General features: G+C 49.9%; 2 protein-coding genes across 4 annotated transcripts in view; one reads left to right on the top strand and one right to left on the bottom strand.

Moving 5' to 3' along the window:
- Positions 1–13,172, bottom strand: part of VARS1 (valyl-tRNA synthetase 1) — a 35,799-nt gene extending 22,627 nt beyond the window's left edge. Inside the window, exons 1-14 of one of the 2 annotated variants that reach the window (XM_033141610.1) lie at positions 13,072–13,172; positions 10,474–10,836; positions 9,221–9,364; positions 8,589–8,739; positions 7,625–7,776; positions 7,042–7,126; positions 6,768–6,868; positions 6,314–6,441; positions 4,559–4,723; positions 4,095–4,176; positions 3,282–3,401; positions 2,513–2,621; positions 2,272–2,360; positions 441–531 (exon numbers count right to left, since the gene is read on the bottom strand). In XM_033141610.1, coding sequence (XP_032997501.1) covers positions 441–531; positions 2,272–2,360; positions 2,513–2,621; positions 3,282–3,401; positions 4,095–4,176; positions 4,559–4,723; positions 6,314–6,441; positions 6,768–6,868; positions 7,042–7,126; positions 7,625–7,776; positions 8,589–8,739; positions 9,221–9,364; positions 10,474–10,830 — 1,774 coding nt within the window. In that variant the 5' untranslated portion in view covers positions 10,831–10,836; positions 13,072–13,172. Of the gene's footprint in view, positions 1–440; positions 532–2,271; positions 2,361–2,512; positions 2,622–3,281; positions 3,402–4,094; positions 4,177–4,558; positions 4,724–6,313; positions 6,442–6,767; positions 6,871–7,041; positions 7,127–7,624; positions 7,777–8,588; positions 8,740–9,220; positions 9,365–10,473; positions 10,837–13,071 lie in introns of those variants that run through there. The other variant, XM_033141611.1, reaches the window with a different exon arrangement.
- Positions 13,173–15,111: 1,939 nt separating this feature from the next.
- LOC117042128 (zinc finger and SCAN domain-containing protein 2-like) lies at positions 15,112–19,558 on the top strand. Of its 2 annotated transcripts, XM_033141618.1 has the most exons (4): positions 15,112–15,214; positions 16,483–17,383; positions 17,494–17,623; positions 18,655–19,558. In XM_033141618.1, the coding sequence occupies exons 2-4, from the start codon at positions 16,706–16,708 to the stop codon at positions 19,539–19,541; spliced, it is 1,695 nt and encodes a 564-aa protein (XP_032997509.1). In that variant the 5' UTR covers positions 15,112–15,214; positions 16,483–16,705; the 3' UTR covers positions 19,542–19,558. The 2 variants fall into 2 exon arrangements, with proteins under 2 accessions (XP_032997509.1, XP_032997508.1); XM_033141617.1 differs by lacking the exon at positions 15,112–15,214 and having other exon boundaries at positions 16,379–17,383.
- The last annotated feature ends 2,637 nt before the right edge of the window (positions 19,559–22,195 follow it).

The raw sequence follows: 22,195 nt of genomic DNA, 5'->3' as shown, positions 1-22,195 counted from the left end.
GACCCCAAATGAGTTCCTTCCTCAGAGCCAGGCATTCTGCAATTCCCCCCACCCCCCAAAAAAACAAAATATCTGAAGTTTTTTTCCACAACCATGGCAATCCGCCGCAGCGCTGCAGGCATTCTCCTGCCCACCTCACTGAGAATGCTGGAGAAGGACCCCGGCGTCCCATTCTCAAGAGACCAGATGAGGTGGAATTTAGAGGTGTCCTTTAAGTGGCTGCCACCCAGGACAGGAACTGACTTTGATTCCCAAGCGGTGCCCACACACTGCCAGCCAGGCCCAGCCCACGAGGGAGCCGGCTGGTGAGGGGCCCTTCTGAATGCCCAACCCGGCATTGGGGGAGGCGACCCACACTCTGCAGGGCTGTCGCACTCGAATCTCGCGTTTGTGTAAGAGAGGCACAAACTCCCGTCTCCCGGCCGCTTGCCTAGACATACCAGTTCCGAACTCCATGTCTACAAAGTCGTCGCAAACTATCGGCAAGCACTTAGCGGTGAAAGGATGCAGGACTCTACGGCCGTGCAGGTGCTGGAAGACAAATGAAGAGGGGGAAAAGTTTAGCTGAAGTATTCGCAGATCATCCGAATAAAGAATACAGTGGTACCTCAGGTTACAGACTTAATTCGTTCCAGAGGTCCATTCTTAACCCAAAACCGTTCTTAACCTGAGGCACGCTTTCGCTAATGGGGCCTCTTGTCACCACCGCCGCGCAATTTCCGTTCTCAACCCAAGGTACTACTTCCGGGTTAGCAGAGTTTGTAACCCAAAGTGTTTGTAACCCGAACCGTTTGTAACCCAAGGTACCGCTGTACTCCAAAAAGGTAATCTGAAGTAAAGTCTACTGGCTGCATCCAGTCCTTAAGAGAAGATCCATTCCACGCATTTGCAGCCCAACCAACTCAGCTCTCCATTCCTGTAATACTCTTCCTCTGGCAAAATATCCTATATTTTCAAGTTGGGGGGGGGGGACTTGTGGCCCTCCAGATGTTCCTGAACTACAACTCCCATCATCCCTGGGCATTAGTGCCATGTTTGCCGGGGCTGATGGGAGCTGTAATTCAGCAACACCTGGAAGGTCAAAGGTTGCACACACCAGCTGTGTCTGAACCGCCCTCTCATCCTGTTACCACTTCCGCCACTAACCAAGGTGCCCTATTCCATCGAGTAAAACGGCATTACTTGTTCTTAATTTATTCCTAGAAGAAAAAGTGGAGGGAGCTTTTAAGCAGCTTGGGCAAATACAGGAAATTGTCCCTCATCAGTCTGGGCACATTGACTGTATCTGAAAATATGGAGAAGGCAGCAGGCACAGTCGAGAAAACGCACCTTAATGCTATGCTTACAATAACTCTTCCAAATAAATCTCACCTAGAACGCTACAGGTGTTCATTTGTCTTTCACTAGAAGTGCAACAGCAGGGATCATTCGGCCAGCAACTTAAGGGGTTAATCCTGTTATTGGGCTGGATGGCAGCAGATGCTAGGAGTTATATGTCAGCAAGGAAAACTTGTCGAGATTTGACAATTGGTGGAGTTGGGAGGGAAAAGTTGTTCTGATGGAGTTTCTTCCCCCATAAGAAAGATAAGCCTCCTTTTTTTTCTCCATGTATCATATACTGTCCTTGTTCCCTTTGTAAAGTCTTATTCATTCCTTTTGCTCTCCAGACTACGCTTTAAATTTTTATTATTATTATTAAAGATTTTCTTGATTTACAAAGGTAGCGCAATGTCTCTCTTGTGTTTTTTCCATGTATCATTTTTACAAGTCAATTTCATTTATTGAGAGATTGGGAGGAAAAGGGGGAAAGAGGTGGGCGGGATGGGGAGATGGGTGGGGTGGGGTGACGATGTTTCTATTTTACTTAATATATGTAGGGTTTGGTGTCCGCGTTGTTTGTGCAGGTTATCTGTTGTTCACTTGTGTTCCTTTGGTGGTAAGAGAGGTCGGGGTTGGTGTAGGGTGTGATTGTTCATTTGTGGTTGGCTGTGGTGGTCTTTCATTTCCTGTGTGAGTGGGGTGGGGGTGAGTGTTTTTGGTCAGGTTAGCCATATTGATTTGTATGCTGTCGGTAGATTTTTGCCATTATGTTGTTGGGCTGTGTGTGTGATGAAGGGGAGCCATGTCGGGGTGAAGGTGTCGTCTTCTGTTTGTCCCCGTGTCAGTTTCGGGTTACTGGTCAGTTTTTCTAGTTGGGCTGTTTCCCATACTACTTGGTGACCATGCTTCAATTTCAGTCGCTCTCTGCTAACGGCCCTCACAGTTACTTACTTTGTACCGGGGATCCTTGGGGTGGACGGCAACGGCCGTGTCCCCCAGCATCGTCTCAATACGGGTCGTGGCCACCACCACTTCTTCATCTAGGAAGGGAGGGAGGAAGGAAAACGGCGGGTCAGTGCTCCTCTCTGAGAAGACACTGGTCCCACAACAGAGCAAGCCAAGAGTCAGAGAAAAAAGAAAGGGCTTCAGATCCTGATCCCAACCCAACTGTCCACTGGGTCTCCTGACTCACCAGAACCTTCGATCTTGTACGCAAAGAAGACCAGCACCCCGAACTCAACCTTGTTCTCATAGCCGGGGACAGGTAAGAGCGTCCGGCCCGTAAGTTCCTTCTTGTCCACCTGGGAAGAGGAAGGTGCCCAAGGTGTGTCACCCTCTTCTCACTGGGTCTAACACAGGGGCGATAGCTGGCCCTATGCCCATCCTGCATTCTCTCTCACCCAGAGGGGGCCGGTGGGGAGACGGTAAGGGGGCAAACAGTAGGGAGAGCCACAGCCAATGACTCTCGTTTTGTCCTCCTCTTCCTTCCCGGGTGAGTTCAACAAAAGGCCGCATTCACACTGTACGTTCAAAGCGCTGTGGTACAGCTTTAAACAGTCACGGTTTCCCCCAAAGAATTCTGGGAGTGGTTCCGCTCACGCAGCTGCAATTCCCAGAATTCCCTGTAAGGAAGGATCGATTGTTAGGCCACTCTAAGAACTGCAGCCCTTGTGAGGGGAAACGAAGGTCTCCTAACAACTCTCAGCACTAGTAACAAACTGCAGCTCCCAGAATCCTCTGCGGGAAAGCCGTGGCTGTCTAAAGTGGTATCATAGTCTTCAATTGCACGGTGTTTCTCTGGCCACAAAGGCAACGCTAAGGCTGAGGAGGAGGACAAGCTGACATTCAGGGCCACACCTGGGCAGCTTGAAAGTAGGAAGGCAAGCGAGTGGGGGAGCTGACCAAGGAGTTAAACCAGGGCAACAGCATCCCATTTGGCCAGCCTCTCCCGACCCTGTCACCTCTATGTCGGAGATGGCCGAGTTGAGGGCGCACGACCAGTTCACGAGGCGCGTGCTCCGGTAGATGACGCCTTCCTCGTGCAGCCGGATAAAAGCCTCCTGGACGCTGTTGGAGAGTTTCTGCGGGCAAAGCAAGGGAGAAGTTCAGTTCAGCCCCTTCCACCTCTTGTGGGACGCAAACAAAATCACAGCCCGTTTGACTCCAAAATATAACTGCAAAATCCAGTTGGTGGATCTTGGGGTTTAGTTAAAAAACAGCAGTGCGGGGGGACGGGACACAACCCAAAGTGGCTCCCCAAAGTCTAAAGTCTGCCACTGTTGTCCTAGAAGACTATTGGCATGACTTAATAAAAATTATTAAAATAAAATAAAATAGAAGACTATTGGCATGACCAGTCATTTCCTGAACTGGTCAGCGATTGTTAATAGAGGCGTCCCATCAGGTTGATCTTATCCTTCAGGCCCAGTATACCTGAAAGAGCGTTTTCAACCCCCATCGTTCAGCCTGGACACTGAGGTCCAGCTCTGAGGGCCTTCTGGCAGTTCCCTTCCTGCAAGAAGTGAGGTTACAGAGAACCAGGCAGAGGGCCTTCTCGGTAGTGGCGCCCGCCCTGTGGAACACCCTCCCATCAGATGTCAAGGAAATAAACAACTGTCTGGCTTTTAGAAGACATCTGAAGGCAGCCCTGTTTAGGGAAGTTTTTAATGTTTGATGTTTTATTGTGCTTTTAATATTCTGTTGGGAGCCGCCCAGAGTGGCTGGCGAAACCCAGACAGATGGGAAGGGTATGAATAATAAATTATTATTATTACCGGGTCCATCGTAAAGCATGCTCTGTCCCAGTCCATTGAGGCGCCTAGTTTCTTCAGCTGGTGGTAGATCCGATCGCCTTTTCTGCAAGAAAAGAGCCAGAGGGAAAAAGCACCCTGAGCACATCGTGTCTCTAGAAGACGTGACGCGGCTCAGGGATGAGGTTCAAGAAGAAGAAGAAGAGGAGGAGTTTGGATTTGATATCCCGCTTTTCACTACCCGAAGGAGTCTCAAAGCGGCTAAAGTTCTCCTTTCCCTTCCTCCCCCACAACAAACACTCTGTGAGGTGAGTGGGGCTGAGGGACTTCAGAGAAGTGTGACTAGCCCAAGGTCACCCAGCAGCTGCATGTGGAGGAGCGGGGACGTGAACCCGGTTCACCAGATTACAAGTATACCGCTCTTAACCACTACACCACACTGGCTCTCAAGGCGCTCAGAAAAACGGGGCCAGCCTGAGACAACTCACTCGGTCTTCCATTTCCAGACGGCCTCGACGAACAGCTCACGCCCGAGGTCATGCCGTGTCTTCTGTTGCTCCTTCCACAGCTTCTTCTCCACCACCACTTGTGTGGCGATGCCAGCGTGGTCGCAGCCGGGGTTCCACAGAGTGGTCTCCCCCTTCATCCGGTGCCTGGGAAGACACAGAGGCCGTGAGCAGCTGTTCGTCAGGCGATGTAGTTCAGGAACAGCCAATGCGGTGTTCTCTAGGTGCTGCCAGACTACAAATCCCATCATTCCTGACAACTGGTGCTGATGGGAGATGGAGTAGTCCAGCAACACCTGGACACGTTTTGTTGGCTACCCTCCTATGACATAAGATGTCAACCTTGAAGGCCGTGCTCCTGTTTGGGGAACCCTGGGTCCTCCCCACCCCAGCATTCAAAGGGTGGAGTACTCGTGCTCAGAAAGTGTGGTTCTTTCTCCAGAATACCACAGAGGCGAGTGGACAGTTGGGACGAGGGAATTTTGAGTGGGAAAACTAGCAGTGGGGAAAGGTCCAAACCACATTCCTGCCAGCTTGCATTTCATGGTACAGAAAGTATTGATCCGATATGTAGAGATCTTTCCTAGTCTAATTAATTCAAGGGGGTTCTGGAAGCTTCTCTGTGTGAACCCAACAAGCAGAAGGTTCATGATGTTTGGGTTATTCCTTCCGAGAAGCTGAGTACAGCTGGCTTAAACGGGATGTGTTACCTTTTTCTGTCAATGTCATGTTGCCTATAATAGTAAGGGCCAGAAGGAATGTGGGTTTCATTTTCTCTTTCTCTCTCTCTTCCTTCTGGTATGTTGTTCTGTACATAGCATGCTTAGCGTTAAGGTTTAGACCTATTATAAGTTACTGTAAGTTTAAGTTAAGTCTGCTGCAACTGGATTTCTTATGGACAGTGCCAATCCTGAATGTATTAGATTTGTGACCATTATGCTCATTTGCCTTCAGCAAAGCTCTGCTGGATGAAATATAATTGCCTGTGGTCTATTTCTTTGGGAATCCTGCAACGTGCTTCAGTTTTTACTCTGCTAACTATACATTGAGGCTCTGCTCTGGCTCAATATTGAGTAGGATTCCAGGAAAATTCTCTCTTCTAGGAATCCTCTGGTCAAAAGTGTAGCCTCTTGAGGCTACTTTTCATTAAAAATGCAAGCCTCCATACCGGGAACAGCCCGATTCTTCAACCTGTACAAATTATGCGAGCGTATTTAGCGTCTTCACTATTTTGCATACCTTTGCACAACCTCCGTTTGGGTTAGCCATGGGGAGAGAAAGGTGCTACAGAGCTCTGAACACCCTTTCAAGTGTATATTTGAGACCATGAGGGTTAGGAACTTGAACTTGTTTTGTTCCAAACGAAAGCGCAGCGATTCTCGGGAATCTGAATTCTGCACACTGTATCCCGTTCTGCGGCCGTACGAGTTAACGACCATCTGTCAGGAATGCTTTGATGGTGTTTCCTGCTTGGCAGGGGGTTGGACTGGATGGCCCTTGTGGTCTCTTCAAACTCTATGATTCTATTCTATGACCTATACAAAGCACCACGCCACTTGGGAGTTGAGGCTACCTGAATCAGCTCTCAGGCAGGGCAAAATTGGGGCAAGGCCAAAGAATGGCAGTTAAGGGGTGGAGGGGGTGGGGAACAGAGGGTCCACATAGGCAGAGACGTCTAGGAAGGGCCCTAGCATAAGGACAGAAGGCTGTAGTCAAGGCAACTGAAGGAAACCTCACCATCGGGTCAGAGAGTCCTGGATAGCATTGGTGAGAGCGTGGCCAAGATGGAGGGATCCGGTGACATTGGGCGGAGGGATACACATCATGAAGAGGCCTTTGGGGTTTGGCTCAGAGATGCTGCGGCGCTGGAAAGGAGAGAAATTTTCGTGAGGCAGGGAGCCCTCCGGGAACCAGCCACAGAGCCGGCCCAACCATGAGGCGAGGCGAAACGACCGCCTCAGGCAGCAAAGTCCGGAGGGGCAGTGAAGCCCAACGTAGATCTTTATCCACCCCTGCTCATCCGTGGTGTAATCTTCACGCTCCCCTACTTCCCTGGCTGAGGGATGTGCGCGTCGGCCATTTTGTTGTTTGCTTCAGGCGCCAAAAAGTCTTGGAGCTGGCCATGTTACCTTCTGGGGGGGGGGAAGGGTGAGAGAATCCCACCCCGCGATCACCCCAGGCTCAAACTCACCCCATACTCTGGCTTGAAAAAGCCCTGTCTCTCCCACCATTGGTACCAGGCGGCTTCTACGTACTGGGGGCTGTAGGAGTCAGGCATCGGACTCTTCACATCTGGAAGGAGGAGAGAGAGACATTGAGGCCTCCTAATACCTCCCTGCTGCGTTTGGGTGCTGCTTCTTTGCCTTGGGTAACGGACTTCACAGCTGGCATGTCGGAGGCCTGAGCACAGTGTGGTGCAGAGAACTCCAGCCCTGCCCAGCTCCCTCCCACCCCACTTACATTACCTTTTTTCTCTCCTGGGGGAGTTGGGATGTTGTAGGTTATGACTCCTAGATCCTTCTTCTCTTTCTTCTCAACTTTTGCTTTCTTCTGCTAAGAATCAGGATGGGGACAGGAAGGTGAAACAGGCAACCCCAAACACAATTATGGCACCCCCCCCTGCCCCAAGCTCTTCACTATTTTCCTGAATTCAGGCAAGTTCAGTGTGCCATTTTAAACTTCACCTTCCCCCCAATAATAAATATATTTTATTTTTCTTATTTTTATTAGTCACACACACACATCGACTTGAGATGTATTTTAAGAGTCTCATGCTCTACCGAATGAGCTAGCCGGTAACATTGGGTTGCATTTAACAAAAAACATTGTATGCAAAAGGGTCTCCCACTCCTTTCCCCGAGCATCTCCCAAATCTGCTCAGATGTTGGTGAGACAAGAAATCCTCAATCCCCAACACGCTAGCATTCCACATGCAGTAAGCTTTATTTTTGGGGGGGGGGAATAGATAGCACTGAAAAATATCTCTCTCACACAAACGGATCCTATTTTCTTCTTTTCTGGAATATATAAGTCTTCCCTCACTCTTACCTCCCCCTGCTGCTGTTGTTGCTGCTGGCTTTTTCCCTTCTTTTGCAGAAACTTCTCCAGTTTTTCTTTCTTTTTGGCTTCTTTCTTTAGCTGGGATGCGCTTTTGGGCGGCTCTGTGAGCTCCTTGGGCCCTGAAAACTCTGCCTTAGGTTCTTAAGAGGAAAGGAAATAAACCAACGAGCAGCAGCCTTGTGAATAAACCTTGCTTAGTTGCCATCTGCCCTCCAGAATGGGATGGGGAATCTGCAGCGCTCCAGAAGCTGTTGGACCCCAGCTCCCATCAGCTGCAGCCAGTATGGCCAATGGTCAAGGATGATGGGAATTATAGCCCAGATAAATAACTGGGAGGGCTGCAGGTTCGCCACCCCTGCACTAGACCCACATCTCCCCGCCGCTGCCAAAAAGCCTGTGCCTATATGAACAACACGTTTCCGACCGCAATTCAAAGTGTTGGTGCTAACCATTAAAGTCCTATACTGTATACCTGAAGGAGCGTCTCCACCCCCATTGTTCAGCCCGGACACCGAGGTCCAGCTCCGAGGGCCTTCTGGCGGTTCCCTCACTACGAGAAGTGAGGTTACAGGGAACCAGGCAGAGGGCCTTCTCACTAGTGGCGCCCGCCCTGTGGAACGCCTTCCCATCAGATGTCAAGGAAATAAACAACTATCTGACTTTTAGAAGACATCTGAAGGCAGCCCTGTTTGATGTTTTGCATTTCTGTCGGAAGCCGCATAGAGTGGCTGGAGAAATCCAGTCAAAGGGGCAGGGTGTAAAAAATATAATATTATTATTTCGCTAGGTCAGACCAAAAGCCTACCCAGTTCAACATTAAATTGTCGCCACCACCACAACATTCTGTTCTCCCAAGCAATACAGACTGAAGCTCTGTTCTTCCTTGAGGTTTCTTTGCCCTCGGCAAATTCACGAGGACCTGGGAACGAGGACAAAAGTAGCAGCATCTTACCTCCGAGATCTGATTTCAGAGTCCCCGCTACAGGTGTTTGGTCACACAGCTTCATCGGACCCAAGATAAACTGGAATTCTGGCTGATTGATGCAGGTCAGGAACCACCGGGTGACGTTGGTGTATGAAGCGCGGAGAGCTTGGTCGAAGACCTAGACGAAACATCAGGACGGGAAGAGGGGGGAAAAACAATCATTTGGAGATGAGCAGAGGAACACGAGAGCGAGATATACAGGTGAAACTCAAAAAATTAGAAAAAACCCCTGATGAAAACCCCAAAGTTGAAATTGTTAATTTGGGGTTCTCATCAGCTGTACACCATAATCATCACAATTATAACAAATAAAGGCTTGACATATCTCGCTTTGCATGTCATGAGTCTATCTCATATATTAGTTTCACCTTTTAAGTTGAATTACTGAAAGAAATGAACCTCTCCACGATATTCTAATTTTTCGAGTTTCACCTGTACCATTACGAATACAGGTGAGAAGAAGGTCAGGGAACCAACAACAGCGTTAAGGCAGAACATCTGCAGAGCCACTGATTCTACTTTTGCAAGAGTAGAAACTGCTGCGAAATCATGCTACCGACGCCCCACTGGAGCAGAGGGTGGGAGGGATGTGGACTCACATATTTATACGGCAGCAACAGAGAAGACGCAACCGTCACGTCGGCCAACGTCACGGCTTCGCCCACCAGGTATGTCCGCAGCTTCAAGTGGCCGTCCAACACCGCAAGGAGACTCTGGAGCTCTGCCACAGCGCGGTCTGTCACCTGGGCAGGAGAAGAGTGTGTGATCACACCCGCAAACCACCGCCTCTCGTGGTGCAATGCTCAAAGATAACTGCCGCCTGGACTCCTTGCAGAGCGTTTCTGCGTAAGGGGCCCCCTGAATTAGAGGTGACCCTCCCGCTCTGTTGAGGTGCATTGGCAGTACTCCCTGCCACTGTGTCCCCTTCCACCTTGTATGTGGTCTAGCTCACTAAATGCCCTTGCTGATGATTCGGGGGGGGGGGGGGAGGGAGTTAAAATCAAACAAAAACAACGAATTAAAAAGGGCAGTGTTTAGGGTCTCGTTAAACACGCTGGTGCCATGACCCTTGGATCCTGCGAAAGTAGGGGGGAAAACAGAGCAGAGTAACGTGGGGCTCCGCTGCGTAGCATGCTTGCTTATTTATTTGACAAAACGTATATAGCACACGACTGTTAAAAGAAAAACCTTAGAGCAGATTGCGAAAAGAACAGAGCAATAAAATTTTCAGTCGAAGCACTTAAACGCAACTATTTTAAACTTTCAAAAAAACTTTAATTAAAAGCAACGAAAAGCGAGAAACCAGATTAAAACACAAGCCAGCATTATACCAGTGTGGTGTAGTGGTTAAGAGCAGTAGACTCGTAATCTGGGGAACCAGGTTCGCGTCTCCACTCCTCCACATGCAACTGCTGGGTGACCTTGGGCTAGTCACACTTCTCTGAAGTCTCTCAGCCCCACTCACCTCACAGAGTGTTTGTTGTGGGGGAGGAAGGGAAAGGAGAATGTTAGCCGCTTTGAGACTCCTTCGGGTAGTGATAAAGCGGGATATCAAATCCAAACTCTTCTTCTTCTACATGCCTGGCTAGGCTTGTCTAAACAACGTTTTGGGCAGGTGCTGAAAAAGTGTACAGCACTTGTATGCATGTTTATGCTTTTCGTTTTGTTCATTTGTCTCAAATAAGCGAGAGTTATTTTTCAGAGCCTTTTATTTTTTTTACACTTCCTTCCCCGCCCTGCCCACTCCGGTGCCCTTTCTTCCTGGCCCACAGCTCACTCCATTAACCACTACGCTATGGGTTAGACACAGTACCCTATCCCCGTCACAGCAGAGTTAAGCCTGCCCTCTCACCTGTTTGCTTTGCTTGGAGACCCCCAGCACAGAGAAAGCAGCCGCGGAGGCCGCAGGAGCGATCTCCAAGTCTGCGAAACTGACCCACTGCCGTACCAGGGCGCTGGCTTCTGGGCTCTGCCCTCTCATGGCATCCGGGCACAGCAGGTAAGAAACAGCCGCTGCGCCAGAGACGCAGGCGCCGCCCGCCTGGGTCTCCAGAGCTGGGAGTTTGGGCACAGAGAAGGAAGGATTCCCCAGCTCCTTGTCAGGAGGCAGAGCGACCACCTTGGGCTCATGTCGGCCATAGCGGGCCGCAACGAGCACCCGCAGATTCTGGAAGTTATCCGGATGAGGGGAAAGGTAGAGGGTTGGCATGGCGACCTGGAAAGGAAGGTCAAGGAAAGCATTAACAGGGAGGACGTTAAGAGCCCTCTTGAAAATACACCAGGGCTGTCGTGAAGAAGAGGCTGAAGCCGTTCTCTGCTCCTGCAGAGGGCAGGACTAGATCTAAGGAACTTACGCTACAGGAAGGTAGGCCAGAGATGGGCAGAAGGTAGATTGGGGTCTCCTGCTAGATCTCTGAGTGATCTGAAGTAGACTGGTTTCCAACTCCTAACTGTTTAACAACAATTTAAGGACAAGATACTGTTGAGGGGATGAGGGGATGAGGGGATGAAGCTGAGGGAGGGGATAACTGGGAGTAGGGGGCAGGGAGAAAGAACTCTGAGTTCAGCTCAGTGCTGTCACGTCAAACCAAATCCCTGAAATCAAAATTATTTTGCTTGAGGCTCCAGTTGGAACATCCCGAGGTTCTAGCAGAAAAACAAAGCCGGTACTACAAACCTGATTTCTGCCCACCTGAGATGATGATGCAACACGCAAGCAAGGATTCATCAGTGTACTTACTTAGGGCAAATATACAAATGCCACAGATGGCTAGAACAAAAGACAGCTCTTTCCTCAGGATTTCCAACCTCCAATATGTTACAGAGTTAAGTATAAAAGGCCTTGCAAACTTTATGGGTGTTTTTTATTATTATTCCACCACCATATGGAGGAGAGGAGTTTAAATCGGCAAGAGCCCGACTCCGAGACCAGAGGGAGGAGAAGGTGCAACAAGATTGGAAGAAATTCAAGGACTATTTAAAAAATCGTGAAAAATTAGATATCTGAAGCAGAACCAGTTTGTTTAAATGGCTTTAGCTAGGTGATGTTATATAAAATAGTATATAAGAAGTGATGTTTAAATGGTTTAGGAATGTTTAGTAATGTTTAAGGTTATGTTGTTTAAGAAATGAATTATATATGGTTAGCTAGTATGTTAATAGTGTATTAAGAATAATGGTGAATGTTTCAGAAAATAGTTACAAAATTACCAATGTACTGAACGCAGTCGAGAGAGCGGGGGAAGTGCCCCCAAAGAAGATTCGAAAGTAGAAGTAAATAATGATTTATTTTGTGTTCCTGTTCTTGTTAGGTATGTATTTTTCTTTTGTTATTTTTAATGTTGCTTTAATGTGTTTGATGTGTTTTCTTTTGTTTATTGTGTTGTTTATTGTTTACTGTAGAAAATAAAAATCTTATTAAATAAATAAATAAATAAATCGGCAAGAGCCCTGGTTGCCATCAAACCCTTTCTAGGTTATGGGAATCCTGCCTTTCAGGAGTTTCATCCCTGTTGTAAACTGCCATTAATACTATTGCTACTCTCCAGTCCTCACCCTGAGAACTACAGAGTCCTGGCTCCCAGATTTGCCTGTTTCAGCTCTCCCTCAGGCACTGGGGTGGGGGAACAGGTTCAAACGACAGTTGGGTGAAAAAGCCATGTGCAATTTGAAGAACAGGCATGTATCCAGTTTTATTTTAAACCATTTCAACGTCACAGGCTCCGAGAACTTGGAACCACGACATGTCAAAAATCCAAATGAATTAACTCGTGTAAGTACAAAAGGACCTTTTTCTGCTAGCGTGAGGCAAAGGATGTTAAATCTGCATCCCGCCAGCTCGATAGGAACAATCAAACAGCAGACCTCGGAGTTTACATCGGAAATACAAGAAGTTATCTGCATGTGAACTGGGGTGGGGGGGTCAGATGAGAAAAAGAACTAATTCTTTAAATCTGGACCGGGGCTCAGGTTTTTGTTTAATAAGCACAGAGCGGGAGAGAAAAAGAGACCGGCTGATTGACGAAATTAAAAATAAAGTGAGGGACAGGAACCTAGGAAGCTGCCTTATATTGAGCCAGGCCATTGGGTCCATGTAGCTCACACCGACTCTCTGGAAGAGGGCAGGGAAGTGACTGGCGGCGGGGTCTTGGCAGAAGCCGGCAGCTTTGGTTTCTCCGGAAGGATCGCGGGAGGAAATCCAAGAATAATTTTCTGGGTTCTTTGGGAGGGAACCAGAAACTGCAGCAAACTTGGGAACAGGCTTTTGCGGGAGACAAATGGGGTGCTAGAGGGGGAAAAAGAGGGGTTGCACTGAGAATCTGCAGTAAGTCTCTCTCCGGCAATGAATGAAATGCTTGGAGGGTCTTTTTCTTGGGGTGGGGGTGGGGTAGCCCCCCATGGCAGGACTCCTGGGTTCAGGGGAAGGGAGGGGGCGGGGTCCTCCTCTTACCTGCAAGTCCAGCCGGTTGCAGCTTCTCCCCCCACGTGCTACTTTCCCATTGCGGAAGGACCCCGCCTGTAGCCGTCTGCTGCAACGCCTGCGTCACCGCCACGAATTTGCAGCGATGGAAGGGGCCCGAGGCTCATCTAGTCGAACCCCCTGCAATGCAGGAATACAGTATACCCGTGCTTTCAAATCCCAATTGGTGGCTTCTTTCCTTTCTTTCTTTGAAGGAAACGAGGAGGAGTGTTACGCACCTCTGCCCCCTTCCAGTTGTTAGGATCTGAGGTCTCCCTTGCCCAGTTCAGCACCCCTCGACCCCTGCGTATTGCCCTGCAAGAAATATTCCGAAATCCCTATAAGAACGCTATTGATTGATTCTTTTGTTTGCTTCATAAAAATTCCCGCACTTTATAACGCATGCGAAAGGAAACACTAAAGCACATTAAAGTTATCTCAACCGTTAAGCACTTGGGTAGGCTCCTGAAACAGGAATATTCTCAGCTGGGGCAGAAAAGGGGTGTGGCGAAGGCGCGCCTGCTTAGTCTCAAGGCGCGGGGAGTTCCACAGGTGCTGCCACAGGAAATGATGGCGTTCCTCCTACGAAGGATTAACATTCTATGTCCTTTTAAATGTTTTTGTGGGGTGTGAGGGTAGGGACGGGTTATGGGCTTGGTTTGTTCTTTATATTATGTCCTTTGTGGTCGTATTCTGTATTTTTATGCTGTTTAACCCCCCACCCCACCCCCGATATCTTCAGATGGAGGGTGGTGTACAGTATTGAGTAAATAAGTAAAAGAATGAATGAATGTGGAAAGAGCATTATGCAGTTGCAGTAGTAGTAGTAGTAGTGCCACTATTATTAGGCCAGCACAGAATAGTATGCAAGTTTTTTTTTCAGTTCTCCAGAACTCTTCGTCAAGCTAAATGATTTGGTGGGGGGGAACGGGGCGGGGAGTCGTGGAAGGGAAAATGTTGAGTGTTGAATCTTAAGTTGTGGGGTGTTTTGAGGGGACAGCATAGGAGGGCTTGCTTAGGCTGGGCAGGGTGATGATCCTGTGCATTGTCCACACAAGAAGCTAAGATGCAATGAGTTAAGGGGATATATTCCTTTTTTATTTTATTAGTTCCAACAACAACAAAAACCCCAAACGATCAACAACAAACACTTTAACACAATACATCTAAATAAAATAATTTCCTAATACATATATATTCTTAATCAAAGCAGTTACAAGGCTTCTTCTGCCTTAAAGCATTGCTCCCCAGATGCAGCTGTGTGCTGGTGATGGGGTGGACGACACACGGATATATGGGACTATTTCACCCTATAGGTCATTATGACCTGTGTTTAGCATTTAAACTTTTGTGTGTTTTTAATGCAAAGTTCCGAGTTTATTGCTTTATATTTGTTGTGAACCTCGCTGAGGGTTGCTGCTTTGTTGGTTTGTTGGTTTGCTTGCTTGCTTGAGCGGTGCATAAATGTTATGAAGCAAATACTGTAAATATATTCTAGTAGCACCTTAGAGACCAACTGAGTTTGTTCCCGGTATGAGCTTTCGTGTGCATGCACACTTCTTCAGATACGAAGAAGTGTGCATGCACACGAAAGCTCATACCAGGAACAAACTCAGTTGGTCTCTAAGGTGCTACTAGAAAGAATTTTCGATTTTGTTTTGACTATGGCAGACCAACACGGCTACCCACCTGTAACTGTAAATATATTGCAACCGGCTTGCATCATTCCTGTTTTTACACAGGCAGTTTCGAGGCCAGCCCTCGGTGGAAAAGGACCCTAAAATCAGACTTCCGCCTCCCTATTCTCATAGCTACACGCTCACAACAGCCCGGTGGAAGGCGCAAGGTAGAGTGACACACAGCGCGCACTTCCGGTAGAGCCGCTCCCCCTGTTAATGATAGTGGGGGAAAAGGACAGCTGGTGACGCAGAGAAAGTGCGCCGTGAACGTAGAACTAGAAAAACAGAGCAGTACACGCGGGCAGGCAGTTAGACTGCATCTGGCTCAGCGTCGCCTTAGCTTAGGCGGCAGTTTTTCCAAGTCGAGCAGTGGAGCGCCCCCTCCTGGCGGGACGGCAGCTAGTGCCGCTCGGATGCCAAGGAGCGCGGGCTGTAAGGCAGCCGTCGGCTGAGAAGTACGTCGCCTCCGCCTTTCCCCTTATTTGCAGCTGCCTCTCCCCCTTGCAGCTTGGTAACCCCTTTTTGCAATGCCCCGGGAATGGCGACCTTGCAGCCCCCACCCCTCCCAAGGATGCTCCTGGTTCCCACCAGCCCCGGCCAAGGATGCAAGTTGGCGTCTAGCAAACACCTGGAGGAGGGAGACCACGAATCCGCCATCCTCTCCGTCTTGGCGGGTGGTCCTTCATGAGGGACGCGCGGACAAAAGCCCTCGTCCCCAAGCAGCCCCACTGGCGCAGAAACAGCAGCAGGAGGAGGCAGCTTCTGAAAAGTCACTTGCTGACCCGCCCGCCGGCCGTGGGAAAATTTCCCGCCGCCGTGGGAAAATGGGCTTTGAATTTCCCATGCGCACTGGATGATGGATCTTCACAGCTTAGGTTTTTTGTGGGGGCGGGGGAGGATCTGGCGGGTTAAATCGAGACGGGCAGAAAACCGGGTCTGGACTGGAGTAGCGCAAGATGAGCAGAAAGCGGGGAAGCCTTTGGCCTTTCTGGTGTTGTTGGGAGCCCATATGTCCTTGGTCAAACTCCCGGTTCTAGACTATAGCAAGGCTTTGGGGACAGGAGGCAAGGGCAGCCTGCGAAAGGTTCTCACACACACACACACACACACACGTAGGGTAAGACCTGTAGTCTTCCTCAACGCAATGAATGGCCTTATCACTTCTGGTGTGACCATCTCCACTCCTGAGTTTCTCAAACTTGGGCCTCCCAAGTTTTTGGACTACAACTCTCATTATCTCTGAGCCCCAAACACTGGTCCTGCTAGGTAGGGATGTTGTGTAGTCCAACAACAGCTGGGGACCCAAGTTTGGGAAACAATGCCTGAAGCCTTGACCCTGCGACTGGGGATCATCCCTGCAACTCCAGTGCTTGGTGTGACATAAGCGATGAAACCTGTGTCTTCCCTGAAAGGGCAGAGTTGGGTTAGCTGCAAATTCCAGTGGCCTACCATGTGTGGACCCTGGCCAAAAAACAAGGCACTTTTTCTGGTTTTTTCTTTTGCTGGACACACCTCTTCTGCTGAATTTATACTGTTCCATTTTGAACTGTTTTGTTATTGCATTAGTTTTATCTGTTTTATCTGTTTTCATAACACTCTCCCCCCCCCCTATATATAGTCTGTTGCTCTAGCCCACTCGTGGGGACTTGTGGTGAAGCGTGGGTAATAAGTTTTATAAATATATGTAATCTAATTTCAGGCAATTGTCTCATCTTTCCCTCAGGGAACAGCCCCTCTCCTCAGCCTAGGAATATTGCATTCCACCTGTGACAAATTACTAAAGGTGAGAAATCCACCCATCGTCTCATCAAGCCTGTACATCTTAACTTGGAGCGCCAGTTAAGTTCCCCACCTCCACCCTTTGGAGGGACAAATTGGCTGCTGAAAAGGGAGGTGTGTCAGTGCTGGCTCTCCCTCTCCAAGTAACGATTGAGCAAGGATTGAAAATGGAGGAAATGGAGCTTGCAGACCCTGGGCCAAGGAACGGTGCGGAAAACAGCCTTTGTGCCGTCCGTGTGGGGAGTTGCGGGGATTTCAAGGAAATAACAATTTTGGATGAGATGAAGCACGAACCTCCTAAGCAGCTACAGGAGTTTCTCGAAAGGGTCGAGTTGCCCTGTTCAGAATGGAGGTGCCCACAATTGCCGGTGACTGCACCAGCCGATACCAAGGCTTTCCTGTCCACCTCTGAAGCAGCAGCCCACGCCATTGAGGAGCCTGGAGCTGCGGGGGGGTTATCCCAGTTCCTGCCAGGCCTTGGCAAAGATGCCAAACGGTCAGACAAAGCCGAGGCAAATGGCATGAGGGTGAAAGAGGAAGACCTGGAGGAGGGGGACTCCGCCATCTTGGACGCAGAGGCGAAGCGGCGACACTTCAGGCGGTTCGACTACCGGGAGGTTGGTGGCCCCCGAGAGGCCTGCGGGCAGCTCTGGCAGCTTTGCCGCCAGTGGCTGGAGCCAGAAAGGCACACGAAGGAGCAGATCTTGGAGCTGGTGATTCTGGAGCAGTTTCTGTCTATCCTGCCCCAAGAACTCCAGAAATGGGTGGGTGATAGTTCGCCACAAACCTGTTCCCAGGCCGTGTCCCTGGCAGAGGATTTCCTGAGGCGGCGGCAGGACGTTCAGGTGAGAGAGCCAGATGCTGGTTTTTGGGGGGGGGCGAGATGTGGGAGCAAAATCCCTGCTCAGCTTTGGACCCCATGCCTTCTTCAGCTGGGTCTCCTTGGCTTTTTCAGGGGCCAGGGCCATTCCAGGTGGCAGCTGTACATTGCGCAGAGGCAGAGAGTGATGCTCCATCTGGTGCCTGGCAGAGACCACCTTGCAGAGAACTCAGCCAGAAGGTTGATGTTGATGCCAGCTCCCCAGGTGAGGAATTATTGTGCCTGGGTCAGCGGATTATCTCGAGTTCTTGAAAACGAGCTTCAGTTCAGGTTGTCATTCAGTTCTCGATGTCTCAGATTCCTGGCCGCTCTTTTAAATCTGTGCGGCTCGCGTGAAGGTGGCACAAGCTTCCTCGTAATGTTTTCAATCAAAATGTTTAAAAAAATATGGAAACCGGCATTCTGAAAGTGTTTGCTCGATGTATTTGTACGTCTGTTTCCAGGCGGCGAGCAGAAAAACAGGGCATGGTATCTGAAGAAGTGTGCATGCACACGAAAGCTCATACCAATAACAAACTTAGTTGGTCTCTAAGGTGCTACTGGAAGGAATTTTTTTTATTTTTTATTTTGTTAGGGCATCTAAAGACACACACAGGAAGCAGTGGTGAGGTGCAAGCAAAAAGTGAGGGACTCTAAACCAGGTGTTAACATTTGGTCCTTGGGCACAAACTGCTTTTTTGAGTGCTGTGGGGGCTCCCTTCTCTGGTAATTCACCTTCCCCCTTCCTCCAGATTAGCCCCCCACTTGCAGAAAAAAGGCATATGCAAGCACACACAGTCGGCTTTTTCAAGGGATTATGGGTAAAAGCTGGATCCAGGGGGTTGTATCCAATGCTACACAGAGCAGACCCATTGAAGTTAATACACTTAGGTAAAAAACATAACCTAATAGACATTATGTTCATAGACATTACCGACTTAGTTAATACCCTGGGTAGGATTAATGGTTGTTACAACCCATAGAGATGAAAGAGGAAGTGGGAAAGAGCATCCCTCTTCCTTCCACACTTCCTCCTCCAGCTCTGTGTACTTTTCAAAGGAGAAAAGGGTAGACACAACAGTCACGAAAGGCAGCAAGCAGGTGGACGCATGACCAAGGAGGAGAAGTCAAGTTAGAAGGAACATCACTTTGCATAGCGTCCCCCCATGAAAGCTGTGTAGTTTTTGTTTTCTTTCACTGTAGTGCAGGGCCAAATCATAATAATGACCCTCACGTTACAAACTCTCCCAATTCTAGGAGAAGATAGGAATTGTCACGCAGAGGAGCAAAACCACATTGAGGATAAAGAACCACGTCACAAGTTGCCAGGAGGAGGCCAAAGAAATGTTTCCTGCGGCCTCGATCAGGAAGCAGCATTTGCGCAACGGCAAGGAAGATGCTCGGAGGAGGCAGAGGGCAGTCGCCTTCGTGGCGGACAGCCAGAGCACGAAATCTCCCAGCCAGAAGGGAAGCGATGCACGTGCTCTTTCTGCGGGAAAAGCTTCAGCCAGAGGTCGACCCTCACCATCCACGAAAGGAGCCACACAGGGGAGAAGCCCTACGAGTGCCCGGCTTGTGGGAAGGGCTTCAGCCACCGCTCAAACCTCATCACCCACAGAACGGTCCACACGGGAGGCAGGCCGTACGGATGCCCCGACTGTGGGGACGCCTTCCGGCACAGGTCACACCTCATCGCGCACAAGAGGACCCACACGGGCGAGAGGCCCCACAAGTGCTCCGACTGCGGGAAGAGCTTCGGCCAGAGGTCGACGCTCACGGTGCACGAGCGGACGCACACGGGGGAGAAGCCGTACCGGTGCGCCGACTGCGGGAAGAGCTTCAGCCAGAGGTCCATCTTGATTGCGCACGCGAGGACCCACACAGGAGAGAGCCCCTTCAAGTGCTTGGCCTGCGGGAAGGGCTTCAAGCAGGTCTCGGCGCTGACGGCGCACAACCGCAGCCACACCGGGGAGAGGCCGTACCGCTGCTCGGACTGCGGGAAAAGCTTCGCGCGCAGCTCGCTGCTTGCCAAGCACAGGAGGACGCACACGGGAGAGAAGCCCTACGCCTGCGCGCACTGTGGGAAATGCTTCCATCAGCGGTCGCAGCTGGTTAGCCATGAGAGGACCCATGCCAGCGCTTAAGAGCACGGAGGATGTGTGAGCACATTGGGGGAACACGGAAAGGAGGGCTGGCCAACGTTTTTGGCAACAACAAAAAACCAAGCCTAGAGTACAGGCAGAGGGGCTGGGGGGACCTTTGGCCCTCCATGTGACAGGAACGAGCCAGCAATAAATCACACTGAGCAAGTGGGAGTTAACCCTTTGTCAGGGAAAGAGGGATTGCTCAGGAGGAGCGGGGGGAGAGAAAAGGGGAAACTGAAGAGGAGAGAAAAGATAGCAATTCAGCCAGTAAAAGGGAGCTGTTTGGATATCGAGAGCAGTTGCCCATAATCTCTACAGATTCATCTGACTCTACCAGCCCCCACCAGGAAACGTCTCCCGAAGAGGGAGAAATGTCACACACTGTCGATAGCAGACAAGTGGAGGAGCAGAGGGGGAGGCGGAGGCGTCGACGTCATATTAGAGGGCCGAGAGGCTGGCTCTGCTGGCGCGCGCGGGAAGATAGCAGTCCGGGAAACTGAAAGTAATGGAGCAGTCATGATTTCAACACTCTGTAACTCTTAATGATTAATAAACAGCTTTTAGCTCACCGCTGGAGCTGGTAGTTTCTCACGAGCAACATCAAAGGCAAGTGAAGCCTGAAACCCTTCATTAGCAAAAACAGGAGTGTCGGGCCTCATGAGCACAACAATTCATCTCCAGCAGGTCTTGCCCCCATGAAGCATTTGCCGAGACTGAAGGTCCCTGCGTCCCCACAGCTGCCTAAGTCCCCTCCTCTCTAGGGTTTTCCCCAAGCAATCTTGAGACTGCACCTGTGTGGAGCTAACTCCTCCACCCTCTTCATGCCCCTCCTGGTTCTGGGAGACCAGGGGTGAGGGGAGCTTGCGCACCAGGAGGGGGAGACACTGTGAGGTTGTGTGAGCTTTACAGGGTTAAAAGCTCAGCAGTGTCGCCCTGCGTCACAGGAATGTGACGTCTCTACATACGGGGATTTGTATGTGTATTTCTCTGTGTGACGTGAGACGTTGTAAATAGTCTGCTGTCAGCTCTCAGCCAGGATGGAAGCAAGCTCGCCTGGCCAAGTGCATTTTCCTGCTCTTAATAAATCTTTCGTTTAATGAGCCGGGAGTTGCCCGATTTATTGCAAGAGTGAAAACACAGATGCAAGAAGCTGTTTTCCGCCGAAGCTGTTGCTGAAACTCTGCTTGAAGGAAGGAATTTAAGGCGCAGCAAAAACACACTGGACATTTATGGTGACGCAGCTGGTCAGGGAAGCTGTTTATCCCATGACTCTGCTGCTGCGTTGTTGACCACCATGGGTCAACACCCACAGACACCCGTGGCTCTTCGCCAACCACTCATCTCTGCCGCTTGACCTCCCTCTTCCGGTTCAGCTTCTGCCTCCGATTCTGGACTTCTGACATGGACTCCCCCCCCCCTCCCCAGTTCACTATGCCATTACCTCTTCAGCTTCAGACACCTCCTCCTCCTCCTATCTTCTCTCTCTGACCACTCATCATTGTCCCACCACCTCTCCCCTGGCTCTGAGCCTTCTTCCCTTGGGGGTTCCCCAGCTGGTGCCCCCCACCGTTCCTCTGTATCCAACCAGTCTGTGACATCATGTTCGCCAGGGCTGATGGGAGATAGCAGTCAGCAATATCTGGAGGGCCCTACATCTGCCCTATGGTTTTACAAACACCCCCCAGAATGCTCTAGCTTCTCTCCAATACAGATGCCCAGGGCCCTGTGCATCTTTCCCTTCTGCTGAGCCTTCGGAGGATACAGTAGTGTAGCCTTGGCTGTGTGCCTTGTTCAGAGTTTCGAGCCTTCTGGCTTTTGACCACAAGCCCTCTGGGATGGTCAGCGAGGTCACTGAGGAGGAGGATCCATCCTTTAAAGTCATCAGACTGCCAGTGGGAAGCAAAAGTTAATAAACCGGCAAATCTCCAAAGCTGGTATTCATGTTCCTTGTTACATGCAGAGGATCGGCAGGGCGCGTTGGTAAGTTGCCCAACTTCTTTTTCGCAGCCTTCAAGATCTCCGCAAAATAAGCTCACAAGGAGGAATATGGGGATGCCTCGGAGGGTCACAGCGCAAGGCCATTGAGTGCAGGTATCCGGTTTCTAAAACCGACCCACGTTTGCAAAGCAGGATGTGGCAATGGTGAACAGAAAGGGATTGTTCTTCTTTGGCGAAGGGTTGCAGTTCAGCGGCAGAATATCTGCTATGCGTGCAGAAGTTTCAATTCCCAGCTACTCCAGTTAGTAGTAGGGGAGAACTGGAATTCTGGAAAGTTGCTGCTAGTTAGGAAGAACTACCAATGACTGGCCAGTTATTTGACTCTGCATAAGGCAGGCTCCTGTACTTTGGCCACCTCATGAGAAGAGAAGACTCCCTGGAAAAGACCCTGATGTTGGGAAAGATGGAGGGCACAAGGAGAAGGGGACGCCAGAGGATGAGATGGTTGGACAGTGTTCTCGAAGCTACTAACATGAGTTTGGCCAAACTGCGAGAGGCAGTGAAGGATAGGCGTGCCTGGCGTGCTCTGGTCCATGGGGTCACGAAGAGTCGGACACGACTGAACGACTGAACAACAACAAGGCAGGTTCCTAAGCGATGGTTTTCCGGTGAGCTGGATTCCCTGCACAGTAGAATCTTCCATTCTTGGAAGTCCT

The sequence above is a fragment of the Lacerta agilis genome, chromosome 2 (genome assembly GCF_009819535.1).
Source record: "Lacerta agilis isolate rLacAgi1 chromosome 2, rLacAgi1.pri, whole genome shotgun sequence".
Lineage (NCBI taxonomy): Eukaryota > Metazoa > Chordata > Lepidosauria > Squamata > Lacertidae > Lacerta > Lacerta agilis.
This window is presented reverse-complemented; position numbering and strand designations above follow the sequence as displayed.

Coding starts and splice junctions, on each gene's coding strand:
- LOC117042128 (XM_033141618.1), top strand. CDS start 16,706: ATGGAGGAAATGGAGCTTGCAGACCCTGGGCCAAGGAACGGTGCGGAA. Junction 17,384..17,493: donor GGCGGCGGCAGGACGTTCAG/GTGAGAGAGCCA, acceptor TGGCTTTTTCAG/GGGCCAGGGCCATTCCAGGT. Junction 17,624..18,654: donor TGTTGATGCCAGCTCCCCAG/GTGAGGAATTAT, acceptor TCCCAATTCTAG/GAGAAGATAGGAATTGTCAC.